The 17,285-nt window shown below is 48.7% G+C and overlaps 1 protein-coding gene across 1 annotated transcript; it reads right to left on the reverse strand.

The window, feature by feature from the left end:
* Positions 1 to 258: 258 nt before the first annotated feature.
* Positions 259 to 3,100, reverse strand: ARL4A (ADP ribosylation factor like GTPase 4A). The gene is made up of 2 exons (XM_040964534.1): positions 2,922 to 3,100; positions 259 to 2,533 (listed from the first exon to the last, which is right to left on the reverse strand). The coding sequence occupies exon 2, from the start codon at positions 2,438 to 2,440 to the stop codon at positions 1,838 to 1,840; it is 603 nt and encodes a 200-aa protein (XP_040820468.1). The 5' UTR covers positions 2,441 to 2,533; positions 2,922 to 3,100; the 3' UTR covers positions 259 to 1,837.
* Positions 3,101 to 17,285: the final 14,185 nt, after the last annotated feature.

Genomic DNA, 17,285 nt, shown 5'->3' on the forward strand with positions numbered 1-17,285 from the left:
GATGACTCCGATTTTTTTCCCAGCAAGCTTTATTAACTCATAACGACTGGCTGCATTTGGAGCACACAGGATCCCAGTACCAGAGAAGGGCAAAACAATGAGGGGGCCTCCCAGAAAGGAACCTTCATCGCCTCTGTCACACAGCAGCAAAGCAACTGCTGTATGACCAAATAACCAAATTCATTGAAGCTGTTACACATCTAATAAAAAAAAAAGTAGAAAAAGGAAATACATTAAAAATCGTAAATGTTGTCGTTCTCATTTCTCAAGTAATTTATTGGTAGTTATTATCTAGGTTTGTATAAATATAAACATTCTAAGTGACCAAGACTAGTGCAGGTACAATTACGTAAGAAAGCTTTATAGAAAGCTACTTCATTTTGCATGGATAAGAATCAAAGTTCTAAAAACTTGGTTATGCCAGTGCCACCACAGAAAAACAAAAAAAGCAAAAAAGAAACCAATCAGGAAAAAAAAAAAAAAACCTTAGCTAACAAAGTGCATTTCTTGTCGTGACTTGCCAAACAGTTGTTGACTACATGTACTTGCAGGAAACATCCATGTTAATGGGTTATCCTAGGAAGTCTCTGTAGGTAGGAATTGAAGACCTTTGATCTAGTTAGCATCACAATGTAAACAGCACCAGAGTTTTCAGACAGCTCTGTCACTTCCTCCTCCTTTGCCACCATCATAATTCTTATCTGCAGTAATAGCATCCTTCCTTTCCATAATCCAGACTGGAAAGCCCACGGAACACCACTTGGTTTGTAAACAAAACATTAAAGCTCAGAATACAGATTCGGTGTCTTTTCCATTTTCATTTCATAATGTATCACGTGTTGTTTATAAAGCTTTTGTTCCTCCTAAGATACTACAAAAATATATGAAAACTGCATCTGTTTTCAGGCAGCAGGTATTAATAAAACATATATTCTCCAATTGGACTAATTTTGAGATCATGTATGGTAATTAGTCTTTTGGCTGATTCATCAACTGATTTCTTCATAAACCCTTACATGTACCCAACCATGTACATCTGTGACCACAGAAATCCACATAACCTTATTTATTACATGAGTCAACAATTTTAGGTTTTCCAAGTGAAAGTGCTTCTGATAAACTGTAACAGCCCTACAGCCCCAAAATGTTGTTTTAAACTGTATTAAAAGATGTATAGCTATTTCTAAAGAAACTACACACCAAAACATGCTTAGCCAGGAGAGTTAATTCATGCACCTGAATCCTCTTCATCAAAGTTAGACCAACTTAATATTGTCTAGAATGAAGAGGATGAGATTCCAGCAAATATCAAAAATCATCTGGTCAAAATTTTAGAAAAGCAAATGCTTCCTTTCATTGCTTAGGTTAAGAACTGGTTGGGCCAATGGGATCGATACAAGCATGTATTTTATTAACCTAGTTAACATTTCCATTCATTTGTTTTGCATCTTTATATAGCCCTGAATGCAATTTCTTGCAAAGCCTTCTCCCAGAAGAACACTAGCACAAAACACTAAGTAGACATTCTTCCCAGTTTTCTTTGACTAATTTCACATCAATTTCCACAACTATTTTGTGGTCGGTTTACTACCCTTGCTTGGCTTCCCAAAAATGGTAGTACCAAAAGATTTGGGGGGAAGGCAGCAAGAGACCACTCTAAGAAGCACTGCATTTATTCATATTCCACAAGGCAACGGAGTTGGGCATCTGATTGTTCAACAAAACAAAGCTTTAAGTAGCATCCAGGGCAGGTGGCAAACCAGGCTGTGGACATGGATGCTTCCGCGTGTCCAAATCAGATCAGGGCAAGCCTGCTCCATATACATACAAAAGCTATTCATCTTTTCTTCTTCTGTTGTCGCAGCATCTTCCTCCTTTTGAGGATCATCTCGTGTAGTTTCTCAAGTCCTTCCTTTAATCCGTCTCCAATGATGGCACACGTGGGCTGCAGGTACCACGGAGTGGACGAGCTCAGTTCCCCCATCGCTAACAACTTCTCAATTTCCGAGAGCGACAGCGAGTTCCTCAGATCTTGTTTGTTAGCGACAATAAGCACAGGGACCCCTTGATTTTCTGATATCCTAGTGATTTTATGCAGTTCAGTTTTCGCCTCCTCCATCCTTTCTACGTCCACCGAGTCCACAACGAACACGATGCCATCTGTGCACCTGGTGTAGGACTTCCACAATGGCCTTAATTTCTCCTGACCACCTACATCCCAAAAGTGAAAAGTGACAGTCTTGGAGTTGCCTAAGGTTACCTTGATTTTCTCTGTGTTAAATCCTTTCGTGGGGACAGTGTTTACAAATTCGTTGAACTGCAGTCGGTACAAGACTGTGGTCTTGCCTGCGCAGTCCAAGCCCAGGATGACGATGTGGAAGGACTGGAAGGAGGGCAGGCTGGCCAAGATGGAAGTTTGGTCCGAGAATCCATTCCCCATCTCCAGCAGTGTCCCGCTCAGTGCCCCGAATGGAAAGGCTCCTTTCTCACTGCTTCCAAACGTCTCTTCCTGGAGAATCCGGCCACCAGACTGCTGTGAAGCAGAAACGGGGTTCCGTGATTATGGCGAGGTGCCACCTTAAAACCAACTTTCTCCATTCTCGGCTACGGCATTCCATGGGACTAAATAAACACTAAATAAGACTTCCTTTGGCAAACAGACCACATGAGACAGGAAACAAATCGATTCAAGGCACACGGTGGGATTGCACCGTTTAAGCGGTGGCAATGACACTTCCCCGCCAAGGTCCCAGCTCTCCTCCAGAAAGCACACACACTTGGTGGGGTGTCCGTCCAGTCACCAGCAACCTGATTTAGGTCGGGGACGGCACGAAGCTCCCCCCCAGACACACCCGACTGGGTGGGCTCATCTCCACACACGACACCTCCTCCCCACACCCGCAGGACGACCAGGCTCTCACCTCCGGGGCCACAGTCGGGGACCCAGTGCCGGGGCATGGGCGGCCGCTCCGGCTGACAGCGCGGCTGCTCCTGCTGAGGTCACCCGGCCGCTCCCCCTGAGGTAACCCGGCCGCTCCGGGGCACGGACAGCGCGGCGGTTCCTCCAGAGGTAACCCGGCCTCTCTGACTGAGCTAACGCGGCCCACCGCTCGCCTTCCTCCGGCCCGCGCGGTTCTGCCAGGCGCACGGCTGAAAACCTCCGACTCCGGGCCGGCCCCGCCCACTCGCCTCTCCCATTGGCCAGCTGGTCCAGGGCAGCCCTGCAACGCCCGCCCCCGCGCTCCCATTGGGCGAGGGAACCGCCGCTCCGAGCCGCGCCCGCTCCCGCCGCGGCGGCACCACCTGTTGTCGCGGGGCGGGGACGGGCGGCGCCGCGGGAGCCAGCGGCCTCTGCCGGGAGGGAGCGGCGGGCGTTCCGGTCACCGACGGCCGCGCCCCGCCCCGCCGAGCGCACCTGCGGCGCGCCGCCGCCCAGCCGGGGCCCTCGCAGCCGGGGCCCGCAGGCCTGCTGCCTGGCTCCGCCGCGTCGCCGCAGAGGCCGGCGCCATCCCGCCTGAGGGGCCGCGGAGCCCCATCCCGGCCGCCCGACTTACCGCGTCCGGTCGCCCCTCGGGCCCGCCGAGGGCTCGGGGCGGCGGCACCGGCGAGGCCGGGGCGGACGGCCGCCCCTACCGCGCTCGGCCGACCGTTGCCCGCCGCCGCGGACCCGCCCGGCTCGGCGCGTCGCCGGGGAAGGGGGCGCGCGAGCCGTCTCCTAGCAACGCGCCAACAGGGCGGCGTTGGCAGCGGCGGGCGCGGTCGGCCGGCGGAGCCCGAGGGGGCTGGGCCCGGGAGCCTCTCCGCCGGGCGTTCCGGGGGGCTCGGGACCCTTCGGGAGCTCCCGGCCGCCGCGTCCCTGTGTGGAGGCCCGCAGCGTCCGGGTGGAAGGAGGGGAGGCGGCTGGCGTGGACGAGGGAGCGCGCCCCGAACGTTGGGGGTGGGGAAAGCTGCAGGAGGCCAGTTTGGAAGATTCTAGAGGGTGCACATTTTGAAGAAAACGCACGCTTTTAGCAAAATGCATACGTGCATTGGAACCTCCGCCAGACAGTTTCCTGGTTTTTCTCTCAAGGCCACTGGTGTCAGTGTCATTGCTCTCATGAGCAGAGTGGGGAAGTGCTATTGTCATTTTTTTTAAAATGCAGTTTTCAATGCAGTTTAAAAAAAAAAAATAGGGCTGAGCACAAAGTATAGTTCCAAGATGGCAACCCTAATTTTGGAAATGAGAAATTTCAAATGGTATATTCTGGAAAGTTATTTTCTATTATATTCCCAAAATGAATGAATTTTGTTGAAAGCAGAGTCAAATCCTCACTCTGTACCCCAAATGCCAGGCACCCTAACCTTAATCTTGATTTCCTGTATGTGGTAGGTAGGTGAGGGCTTGAGTGTCTTTGGCAGGCTGGAGCCGGAGCTGGCCCTGGCAGGTGGGCAACCCCGGGCACCTGCCCCCTCAAGTTATTTACTGCACCCAGTGTAAGCTAAGGTGCCTTATCATTTCAACAGTGGAAACTCATGAGCTGTACTCAGCAAACAGATGACAAAGGACTCTGTGGAATAACGATTTTGTTTTTTCTTGGAACCTAAACCGGAGTTGCAACAATTATTTTAATTTGGGAGCCAGAGAGGGAGAGCCCTTCTATGCACTGGTTCAAGCAGGGCTGGAAGGGGTTAGGTGGCAGGGGGCCCCCGTGGGTGGCAAGGAGCCTTTGTTGTGTCCTGGTGGTTGTGGAGGGTCTGCCTTGGAGGGGACCTGGAATTAGCAGCTACAAACAGATGCACTTGATGGAGGCACTGTTCATCTGATGGATTCTTCATTGCCATAGCTTCTCCTCAAGTCAACTTTGAGTAACAGAATTTCATGTCGGCCCTCTGTTTATAATGTCTTTGAAAGTATATACCCACCCACTGTTCCACAGAGGGTGTAATTCTACCAGGTCTTCTGGAACAAAAAAGGAAAAAAGCACCCAAACTGACAGAACAGTAGTTAAACAGTAGTTTAAAGGCATACATATTATGCCTTTAGCTTAGTGTGATCTGCATATTACATAAAGCCTGTGCGGGTCAACTCAAAAGGTGAGGATGGTTTCTACATATTTAAAGGGATGCCAGAGCAAAGGTAAAAATATGCAATATAGACATCTGCTCCCGACAAGGCTTAAATGACTGCTTTCTGCTGACTTATTTATTTAAAAATATTTGGCAGTTTGCACATTTTGCTATTTATAAATGGTTGGAATCCAAAGCAATCTGCAGATTGTTGTGCGGTTTTCCTGTGCGATGTCTTTTTATACATTTTATTGGGCTGCTAGGCCTTTGAGACTGCGGCTCCTGGTGCATGCTCCAGAGTGCCTCCAGGAATTCCTGGGAAACATTTTGAGGAAAAGCCTGACATCTACTGGACAACGGTAACAACTACAACCACTAAGTTGGGTGTTATCTACTGGGTCTTTTTAAAAATTGTTTATATTTTATTTTGATGATCTTTACACAGTTGATTAGGGCACAAAGGGTCAAGGGCTACAGGAAAGTGCGTAAAACTGTTGTTTCCATTTTTTTCTCTTTTTTTTTTTTGTTGTATGGGGGATGAGTAAGGGGGAGAGATAAAGGGAGAAGCCACACCCACCTTCTCACCCATCCCAGGGTTCCCAGTGTGGGGCATGCTCTGAGGGCACTGCTCAAGTGGTTTTGATGGTTCGATAGTTCTGAATTGCTGCCAGTCTCGCCATTCCAAGCATGATGAAATCTTTGCAGAATCCAATGGCTGACATAGTCCACCTTAGAGTCTCTGCCCAGATATTCACTGCCAACACGTGGCTGACAAGCAGAGGTCCGTAAACCCTCTTTAAGAAATTCACAGTAAAAGACCAAGTACCCTTAGCTCCACAATATAGCTGGGAACAGGCTTGGTTGGGGAGCTAAGGGTACTTGGTCTTTTGATCTGAGAAACTGTGAATTGCTAAGAAGCGGCTCTATGGACCTCTGCTTCTAGTCATGGTTTACTAAACTCAGGTAATAATGAGAATCATTAGGTTGTTAGAAGCCTGGAGCTTCTTCTGAGTCTCCCACGTGGGTGCAGGGTCCCAAAGCTTTGGGCCGTCCTTAACTGCTTTCCCAGGCCACCAGCAGGGAGCTGGGTGGGAAGTGGAGCAGCCAAGATATGAACTGGTGCCCACATGGGATCCCGGCACATGCAAGGTGAGGACTTTAGCCCCCAGGCTACTGTGCCGGGCCCCACTAGGTTGTTCTTATCCCCAATTCCAGATTTCCTGAACAGAATCAACAAGAGAGTAAGCATGATCTATATTTTCAGTAATGATTTCAGATAATTAATACACATGTTGAAACGGCACTGGTCTTAACTGGGTGTAGGAGGACAACTGATTTGATCTGTAAGAAAATAATCGATTAGAGATGACATTGGGTATCCTTACCTGTGTGGAGTCAGAGTTAGCTACAATTCTGTCGGGAAGGCCCTGGGAGCAGTCAATATGGAAATGAACAGGCAAGAAACTCCCTGGTCCGCAGGTTTAGATAACAGATCCGGAGAGGTGCTTCTTCCTGCAGGCAGGGGAGTGGGAATTAACTGAGGAACCAATAGCGTCTTGCTGTTGAAGTGTAAATTCCCCAAAGCCCCCTGCTTAAGGCCTACCTGACCACCTGTGTTTTAAAGGTCTGATGCTGTTAAACTTCCGGCTATTGACCGTGGGTAGTCCATGCCTGTTATTATCAGTTCTGTTAACCAAGACCATCACTGCTGATCCATTTTTTTTTCTATTAAATTATTACCAGCGAGTGATTTCCCTTTATGAACCACAGTCCGAATAAGTACAAATAGCATTCTAACTTCTGCTGTGTGACATATGTAAGTATGCACACATTAAACTGCTGTGTCCTTCCGTGTTGTGATGTATTTCTGAGTCCTTTTAATCTGAGTGTCTTGCCAGTGATGCTCCCTGGTTGTCCTTTTGCAGCTTCTTTCCCTCAATTGTGTCACTGCACTTGCCACCACTCACTTTTCTCTGGCTGCATATACAGTGTGGAGACAGCAGCCAGTCAACATGCCCACATGTCTTTCAGTGCCCACCGCTGCATCCTACTCTGATTCTCCTTCATCTCAGCGTTCAGTTTCTTTGCTGTGTGTTCAACTTCGTTAGCTCTCTTAACGATGTACTTCCTTAGGGTATGCATGTTGACTGCTGGAGACAGGAGCGCAGTGTAACTGCACATCAGCTGTTGTCAAGGGGCATAACAGATGTGCCAATCAGGAGCAGACCGTGAAACAAACACCAGTTGATCATCAGTCATGATGTTTCTGCAAACAGCAGTATCTGCTTCTATGCAATGCAACCACTTAAGTTAGCTGCAGTGGGCATTGTGGTGTTGAGAAACTGTTGCTTAACTGTGCTTTGATAACTGAAAGTCACGCACAGCGGGAATCGTGGGAAGCATCAGCTGCCTGCACTTTGCATTGGGAACGGCTAGATTCCTGTCTTCCAAGGAATGGGACTGACAGCAAGTTTTTAAAGCGAAATGAAGGGATAATACTACATACACTCTATATTTTATTTGGGAGGCTTAAATGGAAACATTTCATGATTTAAATGAGTCCAAAGGTAAATATCTCTGAAATTAAGGAGCATTATTCAAGTTATGAACCATTGCTCTAAAATAGAAAAAAGAAGGAAGGAATGGAGGGATGGACAAAGCTTTTGATTCCTTTAAAGATAATCAGGACAATTAATCTGCAATTTATCTCATGCCATGGACTCCTAGTTTGTTTTATAAATAATCAGTGTGCTTAATTCAAGGACCTTGAGGAGTGAGTGAGCAAGAATGTGGCTGAGTAAGAGGCTCCCTGACCATCTTACGACCCACTGATTTTTTTTATAGAACTATTCATGCAAGAAGTCACTTTCACAAGAGCTCCAGATGAAAGACTGCCATGTTGGGTTTTAGAACAATAAAAAGACACAGTGAAGAAGCAGGAAGAATAGAGTTGCTAACATCATGTCATTCCAAGCTCCAGGGAGTGAAGCACGGTGATAGACATATTGCCTCCTGCTTGGGCATGGGAGAGAAAATTAAATCCAAATCTTAGACTTGCAATCCAGTAACATGGCTTAATGACCCCTGACCCAAGGCCAGTGCCTATAGACAGATTCTTTGGCCATTAACCCAAGGGCCACCTGCACCATCCTGCTCCTAACTTCTAGTAGGCATGTGGAGCAAAAATACTCCCCTTGCTGGAGAGGTAGGGCAGGGATGGGAGCTCAGGATTGCCTTGCAGTTCAAAGGCAAGTGTGCTGCTAGGAGACTCTAACCCTCATTACCCACTCCCTCCCCCCCCCCAAAAAAAAACCCTCTAATTCTAGGCTGTGCTTGCACGCCATTTGCAGACTCACTGCAACATTCAGCAGAGACCAACACTCCAGTGAGACAGGTTCTAATCTCTGGTAAAATTAGAAGTTCTTTCATCAGTACCATCACATTTCTCAAAAAAAAAAAAAAAGAAACTGAAAGTAAGATTGCTTGCTTACTAAATTGATTGGAAGGAATGTTAATCTTCTCACAACAACCCCCAAATGAAGGTCCAGTCGTTCCAAGCCAACCAGAAAGTCCCCACGTGTGCACTACATGGCACTTGATACTGCGATACAACAGAGCTCCTGATGTTTTGTAACGGTTTTGTCATAGGTGCTTTCTCCTGACTCCCTGGCCGGAAAAACCCATGGCTGTGACGCTGATGTGGCTCCAAGGACGGTTACATCCTTTCCAAACATTTGTCCACTATCTGTTCATAGCAGTTCCGTTACTAAACTGCCCTTCAAACTTGAAGCCATGCTGAACCCTAGGGTAATCGGCCTGCACTCATTTATCGTTCTAAAATCCAGTGAAATTAGATTTCTTTAATCGCTATGATTATGATGAAGCAAAAAGAGTTTAAGTAATTCTTCAGGGGTGAGCATTGTGGTAGTGCAGGCAAAGCCATCTGGCTGCTATACCAGCATTTTGTAGGAGCAGTGGTTCATGTCCCAGCTACACCGCTTGTGATTCAGCTTCCTCCTAAAGGTTTTGTTAACCAACAGAAGATGGGCCAAGTGCTTGGGCCTCTGCAGATCATGTGGAAACCCAACAAGAAGCTCTTGACTCCAGGTTTTAGGGTCAGGGTCATATGGAGAATGAATCAGATGGAAATCTCTCTCTCTCTCTCTCTGTAACTCTTTCAAATGAATAAATAAACCTAAATACATTATAATAATAGCTTGCCTGAGCCAAAAAGTGAGGAAGGGCAGAGCTGAGATTTACCAACAGCACAGAGTGATGTGTAAGTACATTCTTACCTCATTCTACATCCCTGCTCACAAATCCACAATCATGTTTCAGCTAACATCACAGTTTTCTGTTAATTCTATTTGGGTGGAGTAAATATCTGTTCCTACACATGGAAAATGCCATAGTGAAAGAGAAGAAATAGTCTTCCTTAAAGACAAGGGAAAGCTTTCAGGACCTAAGGAATCACGTTATACTCCAAGCAGTGTCTGTCTCACCCCTCTGACACGTGGGGCAGGTAGTTCCTTGTGGGGATGGGATCTGTTCAGCAGCAATAATCCAGGGTGCTTAGCAGGATCCTTGCTCTCCATCTACTGGATGCCACGAGCACCCTGTGCCTGCAGACATGCCAACGACAATCATTTACCGACAGTGACAGCTGTCCCTGGGGGACAAAATCCCCAGAGTTCAAAGCCACTGTCCTGAGGTTTCCCCCAGTAAGGATCAGTGCGCTAGGAGGCCTCAAACGGTTTATCTTTGAGATGATTTCAGCCATTGAGAAGAGAGAAACAATACAAAAGTACAAATGCTGGGCTCCACAGACAAATGTGCTCCACTGATTCCCTGTTACTTACGCTGTTTAGACTTTACAAATTCTGCGAAAATCATCAGCTGGCCTCTCGGCAGGGACTTGGAGCTGCTGGGACGTGAGGTGACACTGCAGCCTTGTGCCTCACTCTGGAAGTAGAGTTCAGAGAGTGAGCACTAGGTGCTGGTCTTTGGTGCCCTTCGTCTGTGGTGCCTTCATCCCATATGAGCACTAGTTCGAGTCCCGGCTGCTCCATTTCCTATCCAGCACTGGTTCCTTCCTGCTTATGGCCTGGGAAACCAGTGCAGAATGGGAAATCTTGCTATCTTTTCTTCTTTCAGTAGCTCTGCTTTTCCAGTAAAAATAAACAACTCTTAAGAGAGTGAGCAGTCTAGCTATCGTGTGAAATAGTTACGAATTCTTATGTAACCAATAAAAAAAAGTCCAAATAACAACAGGTGCTATGGTGTAGTGAGTTAAACTGCCAGTTGGAAAACCTGCATTCCATACCAAAGTGCTAGTTTGAGTCTCACTCGCTCTGCTTTGATGCAGCTTCCTGCCAAGATACATAGAAGGCAGGTGAAAAGTCACATACCTTGGTTTCTCCCAACCATATGAGAAACCCAGAGAGAAGTCTAGGTTGCTGGCTTTGTCCTGGACCAGACTTTCATGCTGTGGCCAACTGAGGAGAGAAACAGCAGGTGGAAGTGCTCCTTCCCCCTGCATGTGACATTCTGTTTACAAATAAATAAATCCTTACTTAAATGAATGCACAAAAGATGTCTTTAAGTGAATATTCCCAGAAGTCCATGCACTGGATTTTGAGGCATGGTTGGCAGACCAAGGAGCTCTTCCTTTATCCAGAAAAAAAAAAAATCTCACAGTTGTTCCTTGTGTAGAACAGCATCCCAATAACCCCGGGCTCATGCTGACTCTACTGCTTCTGAGGAACACAGGTTCTGCTTTTCCCTAACCTTGACTCCAGCACAAGGATCCTTGAAAGCCTGCCATACTAGGAAAAAGATGAACTCATCTGTGGTCTTCATTCTGAGGCCCACTAATTTCCCAAGATTGAATGCAATGCTGCTAGAATTCAATCATCTGCAAGCCTACTAGAATTCAGCCAAATGCCATTTCAACACTTTCTAGGGAACTCAGAGCTGCTAAAAGAGGTCTTGAATTTGCCAACTGGAGAAACGCAATCTCCAGCATCCACTCACGCAGGGGAGTGCAGACTGCATCTCCTCTGAGACAAGAACCATGTCTGCAGCATGACAGTATGCTGTTATCCTACATCTGGCTCACCATGAAGCTCATACTCTTCTTAGACCCCTCTGGCATGCCAGAGGTCTGGCTTCAGGAACCCTTAGAAAAGCTTGCCCTGCAGCTGCAGGATGCTGTTTTGTCAGAGGAGGAAGTCCCTCTACATGGTGCTCAGGCCTGGCTCACATCTGGCATTTGCTTCTTGGTCTGTGACGAGGGAATCCCTGGAATAGACTCAAGCCAAAGAGAGGCTGGGACCAGCTTGAAGCATGCTTGTCTTCATATGGACTAGTGCCAATCTCCTATCAGTGTTTCTACTTCCGGCCATAGAGCCACACATCCAGTCCATGCTGCTCTAGCAACATTCAGGCATTGGTACGTGCCCCAGTTCTTGGGGTTTCTAAGATGTCTCTGTTGTTGTTGACTGTGTCCTGGAAACAGGGCAAGGTCCGAGATGTAAACCAACATCAGGGACATATCCTGGGTATGGGATGCTTCTCCACTACCCTCAGCTGCTCAATTTCAGCAGAGCATCGACAGTTGTAATGGTTCCCTTGTATGCTCTGCCTTCACAAGGACTAGCATTTGCACAAGTGCCTGGAAAGTGGTGATAGGTTCATTTCTTTCACTGACTCTATAAACAGCCTTATGGTAATGGAATTCCTGGAGCTTATGTAAATCCTGATGCACCTGGGGTGTTGTCTGTTTTACCAGGGAGCTATTTTGATGACCTATGTGACTTGGCCTCATCTTGCCTAGTACTTTTAATTGTTGGTGCTGTGTGCTGGTTTTGTTGTTTGCTTGTTTCTTGTTCTATTTGTTTTATTGATTTTCTCATTTATTTTAGTGTTTTGTTCCTACCTATTTGTTGTTTTGCCACCTTTGTCTTTTTTTTTTTTACAGTTTTTTTAATTTCTTTTTTTCTCCCATTTTTAGTCGATAGTGCGGTAGTTTGATCAATGCCAGTGTAATTATACAGAATGTGTTTTGTATCTGTGTGGTTTTCCTGTTTGTTGTTTTCAGTGTTGGTTAGATACCCTTTAGTTTTGCTATTTCACATCCTTGGTGTAGTTAGATTAAATAACATTGTGTCTTAGTTAACTGAGCAGCTAACTGGCTTTTTTTTTTTTTCTTATCCTAATTAGGGTTTTGGGTTAGTTAGTGTTTGTTGCTCCCTTACAGAGAGCAGTTGAGAGAGAGAATAGCTAGGGAACTCCTGATGGAAGGCCTGGAGGACTTCTTGGACAATGCCAGCTCCCAGCCTAAGCTGAACTCCTTGTCCCTCCTAGACCAGGGCAGCTTTGGTGTGGTGATCCTGGCCACCAGAGGATGTCTGGGAGGCAGGTGGCTCTGAAGGTGATCCTGCATGAGCAAATCATCCCCAGCAGCTCGAGGGAGCTGATGCAGGAAGCAGATATCCTTTGCCGCCTGCAGCACGGATGCATCATCTAGCTGCTGCAGGTGGGCCGCTTGGGTCACCTTCTGTGCCTGATTATGGAGCTGGCGGAGGGCTGTGACCTGTGCAGCCATGTGATCAGACAGGGTGGCTTGGAGGACAGTGAGGCCCGGAGCCTGCTGGACCAGCTGCTGACAGCAGTGGAGTACCGCTATGGGCAGTGTTTGGCACACAGGGATCTGAAGCTGGCCAGCAGCCTGTTGGACTCCAGCCTGCATGCTAAGCTAGCTGACTTCGGGGTAAGCTGCCAGCTTCCTGAGGGAGAGACGGTGTGCAGCTTGTGTGAGAGCCCTGGCTACAGTGCCCTGGAGGAGTTCCTGCAGTGGCCCTTTGAGCCCTTTGGGAGACATCTGCGGTGTCGGGGTCATCCTCTTCATGATGGTGGCAGCAGAGCTGCTCTTCAACAAGTTGGACCTGGTGGAGCTGAGGCACTGCATCCTTCTCGGGCACTACAAGCTACATTGTGAGGTCAGCTGGGCTCTGGGGGAACTCTGGGGGAACCAGCAGCAGGTCCTGCCCTGGGAGAAAGCCTGGACTAGGCTCCAGCCTGCAGGCACAACCTGGCCACACTGTGTGGGGCACCTGGGCTGAAGGGAGGTGAGGAGTGAGTCGGCTGCCCATCTTTGAGTTCATGTTACTTCAGGGCTACCAGGAGCCCCGGCCTGAGTTCTCAGACACTAGCCCTGTGCTTGCTTCTACCCTGCCTGGCCAGGAGCAGGAGGAGGGGCTGGTCAGTGTCAGCCCAGGTTCACAGCCAGTCCCTGTGGACTTCTTGTCCTCCCCCAGCAAGAGGAGCAGTGAGGTCACAGTCCAGAGTGAGGACCCGGCGACAAGAGTCCTTCAAGGAGCCTGGGACCTCAGCCACCACCTCTGCCCAGAATGAGGACTGGCAGGGGCTGGGCAAAGGATCGGTGGGAGCAACCTCAGATTTCTGCTGCATCTCCCCAGCTCAACACCGGCCCTGGCATCTACAGCTGTAAGGTGGTGCCCCACTAGGCAGACTCAGGCAACCAAAAAATGAGGGTTCCCCAGGCACAGGGGTTTTATTTCACTTGAGCCTTGTGTGGGCTTCTCATGATTAAAGATTATAACTTGTTATTTTATTTTATTTTATTTATTTTATTTTATTTGTTTTGATGACCTTTACATAGTTGATTAAGGCTCAAAGGGCCAAGGGTTACAGGAAAGTAGGTAAGACCATTGCTTCCACCTTTTCTTTTGTCCTTCCTGTGTCTGGGGGAAGAAAAGAGACAAAGGGAGAAGCCACACCCACTCTCCCAACCATCCCAGGGTCCCCAGTGTGAGGCATACTCCGAGGGCACTACTCAAGTAGTTTCAATAATTCAACTATTCTGAGTTGCTGCTGATCTCACCATTCCAAGCATGATGAAATCTCTTCAGAATCCACTGCCTGACACAGTCCACATTACCACCTCCGTTGATCCAAATTTTCACTGCCAACACTTGGCTGGGGTAGTTGATCAATTGTTCTGTTCTCTATTGTGGCACCAGGTGTCCTACACAGGCTCCAATGTACTACCATATCCTCCATATACACCTGGATATGCTGTCCACTGCTCTGAGTCACTGAGGCAGCTCAGCTTTGACACAAGGATTCCATGGTCATACCATGGAAGCTGAACTTCTCTTCAGGGTTGGGATTCTGAGCCTGGTAATTCAATTGGGAGAATCTCCAAAAAAACTTTGTCTGAAGTGATCCCAGAGCAGATTCTTGGTGTGCTTGCCAGTACAGGGTCTGGCACAGTCTGTTGCCACTATCAGCTTATGCATATGCTGATGGTTGCAATTGCTGGGTCAGTTCTGTTTCCAGCCCTTTCTTCTACAAAAACCAATGAGGGTTGGAGTCCATCCTAATTTTGTGCACTGCACACTTGGCTACATAAAACAGTGGTAGCTACAACCTAATTGGGGAGACTCCCAATAATCCTTACCAGGCCTGCCCCCTGCCCTGGTTCTCATACTTGCCAGTATGTACAGCATACTGGTCTAGTCTGTCCCACATTCCATTCAGCTCTCCTACATATCAATGGGCATTGAAGCCCAGTTCAACCCAGCCAGCTCCACTATCCAGTCCACACACCTGCCAATGGGTGCCACTTTCTGTCTAGCCATGGTTGTCCCAGTCCTGGTTCTCATGCTCACTAGACGGAGTGACAACCCAGGAGGAAGGTGCTCCCTATTTCCCCACTGGGCTGACTCCCACTTCTGGAACATGTACTCTCCAGGTGGCTCTTCAGTTTGGCTTGACAGAATTAGCTTCCTGTGCTATCATCTGCTAGCTGATGCTGTGGCAGAGCCCAACCAACCCATACCCACTCTGACTTATACTTGCACCAATAGGAACAGTCAACCCAGCCTGCCTTTTCCCTGGTCCACCTCACATGAGGCCAATAGGTGTTGTAGCTCTGTTCTTCTGGTCTCCCCCATCCTATCTCATGCTCTCCAGTGGGAATGGTGATCCAGCAGGTGAGCCTTCCACGTCCCCCTATCAGCTTTCCTCCTTTCCCCCTACCCCTGGTCTTATATGTGTTTATTGGGCACTGCAGCCAGTCTGGCATGGTGCGCCTAACCTTGGCATTTGCCAGTGGAAGCTGTAGCCTGGCCTGGCCTGCCACCTCTTCCCCCTGACCCTCCGCATTTCCAGCTCAGGTTGGTTGGGCTAGACGCCAACCTGCACTTTATGTATGCTACTCGGTACCATTCCCTGGCCTTGTCTGGCCTGCTCCTTATTGTGGTTCTTGTGCTCACCTGCACAGACTGTGTCCTGATAGAAAAGTTTCCCAGGCTCCTCCATCAGAACCTCTCCCAATGCCAGATCTTGCACACATGGGTGAGTCCATGGGCCAGCTGTGCCCATTCTACCTCCTGACTTTGTAGGAACAATGGCCGTTCCTGACTGTCCTTCAGCCCATTTCGGTAATTATTTTTGGGAGTTACAGCCCAGTCTAGCCTGGTCCACACACAAACACAGCTCACATATGGCTCAGCATGGGCAAAAACCTAGCCTAGCCCATCCTACAGTTACCCTGGTCCTCACAAGCACCAGTGGGTCCTGGGGTCTAGCCCAGTTTGGTGCACTCAGTCCACACTTGTGCCAAAGTATGCTGCAGTCATGTCCGACCAGAGTGTGGCTCCTATTCCAGCTCCTTACTTATCAATGGGAGCCACAACCCAAGCAGCGCGTCCCCTTAGCTCCCCAACCAGGTGTGTTCCCAGCTATAGATCTTTCATGTGGCAGTGGTTGTTCTGAACTAGCTTAGCCTAGTCCCTCACCTGCCATTACCGTTGCCTTTAGATGATGTAACCTGGCCTGACCCAGCCTACCCCAAGACCCACCACTTGCTGGTGGGTGCTGGAACCTGGCCCTGTTCTGTCAGTTCCCATTCCAGTCTCATGCAATCTGGTAGGGGTGACAGCCTAGCTGAGCTTGACCTGTGCTCCAGCCTGGTTTCTGCTCTTGCCAGTGAGATAAGGTTGGCTTGGCTCTGCCTGACCCTCCCCCCCCTCAAAACCAACCTACACTTTAGCCAACAGTTGTAGTTACCCTACTCAGGCTGCCCAACACCCAGGCCTGGAACACATGTTCACCAGCAGGAGCTGTGACCCCAATAGGGGAGTTTACCAGGTTCCCCCACTTGGCCCACTCCCTGACCCAGATCTCACGTGTCAGTGGGTGTTAGGCCCTTGACTGGCATAGCCTGCCCCTCTATCTTGGCCTTTGTATGAACTGGAGGGATATTGTGGCCCAACCTGCTTCACACTCTGTTTTAGAATGCACATGCATGTGCTACAGCCTGGACCTGCCCAGCCTGTTTCCAGTTCCAGTACCTGTGAATGTTGCTGGGTTCCATGGTCTCTAGCTCAGCCCATCACCACCCCAACTCTTAAGCTAACCAGCAGGACTTGTATTTGCATAGGGTTGAACCAAGTTATCCTCTGCAGAATCTTCCCCAGGACCTTGTTCTCTCATGAGCTGGTTAGTTTCATGACCCTGCCTAATGTGACCCATCCCCTGTTCAATTAGGTACTGTGATCTAGCTGTCCCATACAGGCGCTCAACCAGAGCTTTTGTTTGGACTGGCGTGAGGCAATTAGCGATGATCCGCATTAACAGCCATCACAAGACTCCCACGTGGGCTGGTGAATCAGTCTGACCCAAACAGATCTTATGGACTCTTCCCTCCAAACCACCAAGTCTCAGTCCTCACACTTGCTTGCAAATTCCATGACCCCATCACTGGGAGTCACACAGGATTCATTCCTCACCTGCACACATGTTGGCCTTATCCATGGATTTCTCCAGGCAGCAGTTACATACCACACAAACCCTAGAGCTCGCTGCCGGGCAGTCAGAAGGTGGAGCCTAGCATCACCAGGTGTGCCGCCCATCTAGAGTCCAGGACTTGATTGAGTCCAACCTGGCTCAGGTACCCAAAGCAGCTGCTAAGGGTCCCTTCACCCAAGCCCCATGGCTGAACTCCCTCTAGGCTCCTCCCATCGCAAAGTGGTGGTGGCAGGGCAGAACTAAGAACCTAATCCAGTTCCTGAGATTCCCTCATGGTGTACTTACCCTGCAGGAGAAATCTGTCAGGCCTGGGCTGGCCCAGAACTCACTCAATACATGGCAGAGTTGGCCATGGCCAGAGTCCCAAGCATTGAGTCTGACCCGGTTCAGGTACCCCCACA

The sequence above is a fragment of the Ochotona curzoniae genome, unplaced genomic scaffold (genome assembly GCF_017591425.1).
Source record: "Ochotona curzoniae isolate NIBS_2020 unplaced genomic scaffold, NIBS_Ocur_1.0 scaffold_3835, whole genome shotgun sequence".
Taxonomy (NCBI): Eukaryota; Metazoa; Chordata; class Mammalia; order Lagomorpha; family Ochotonidae; genus Ochotona; species Ochotona curzoniae.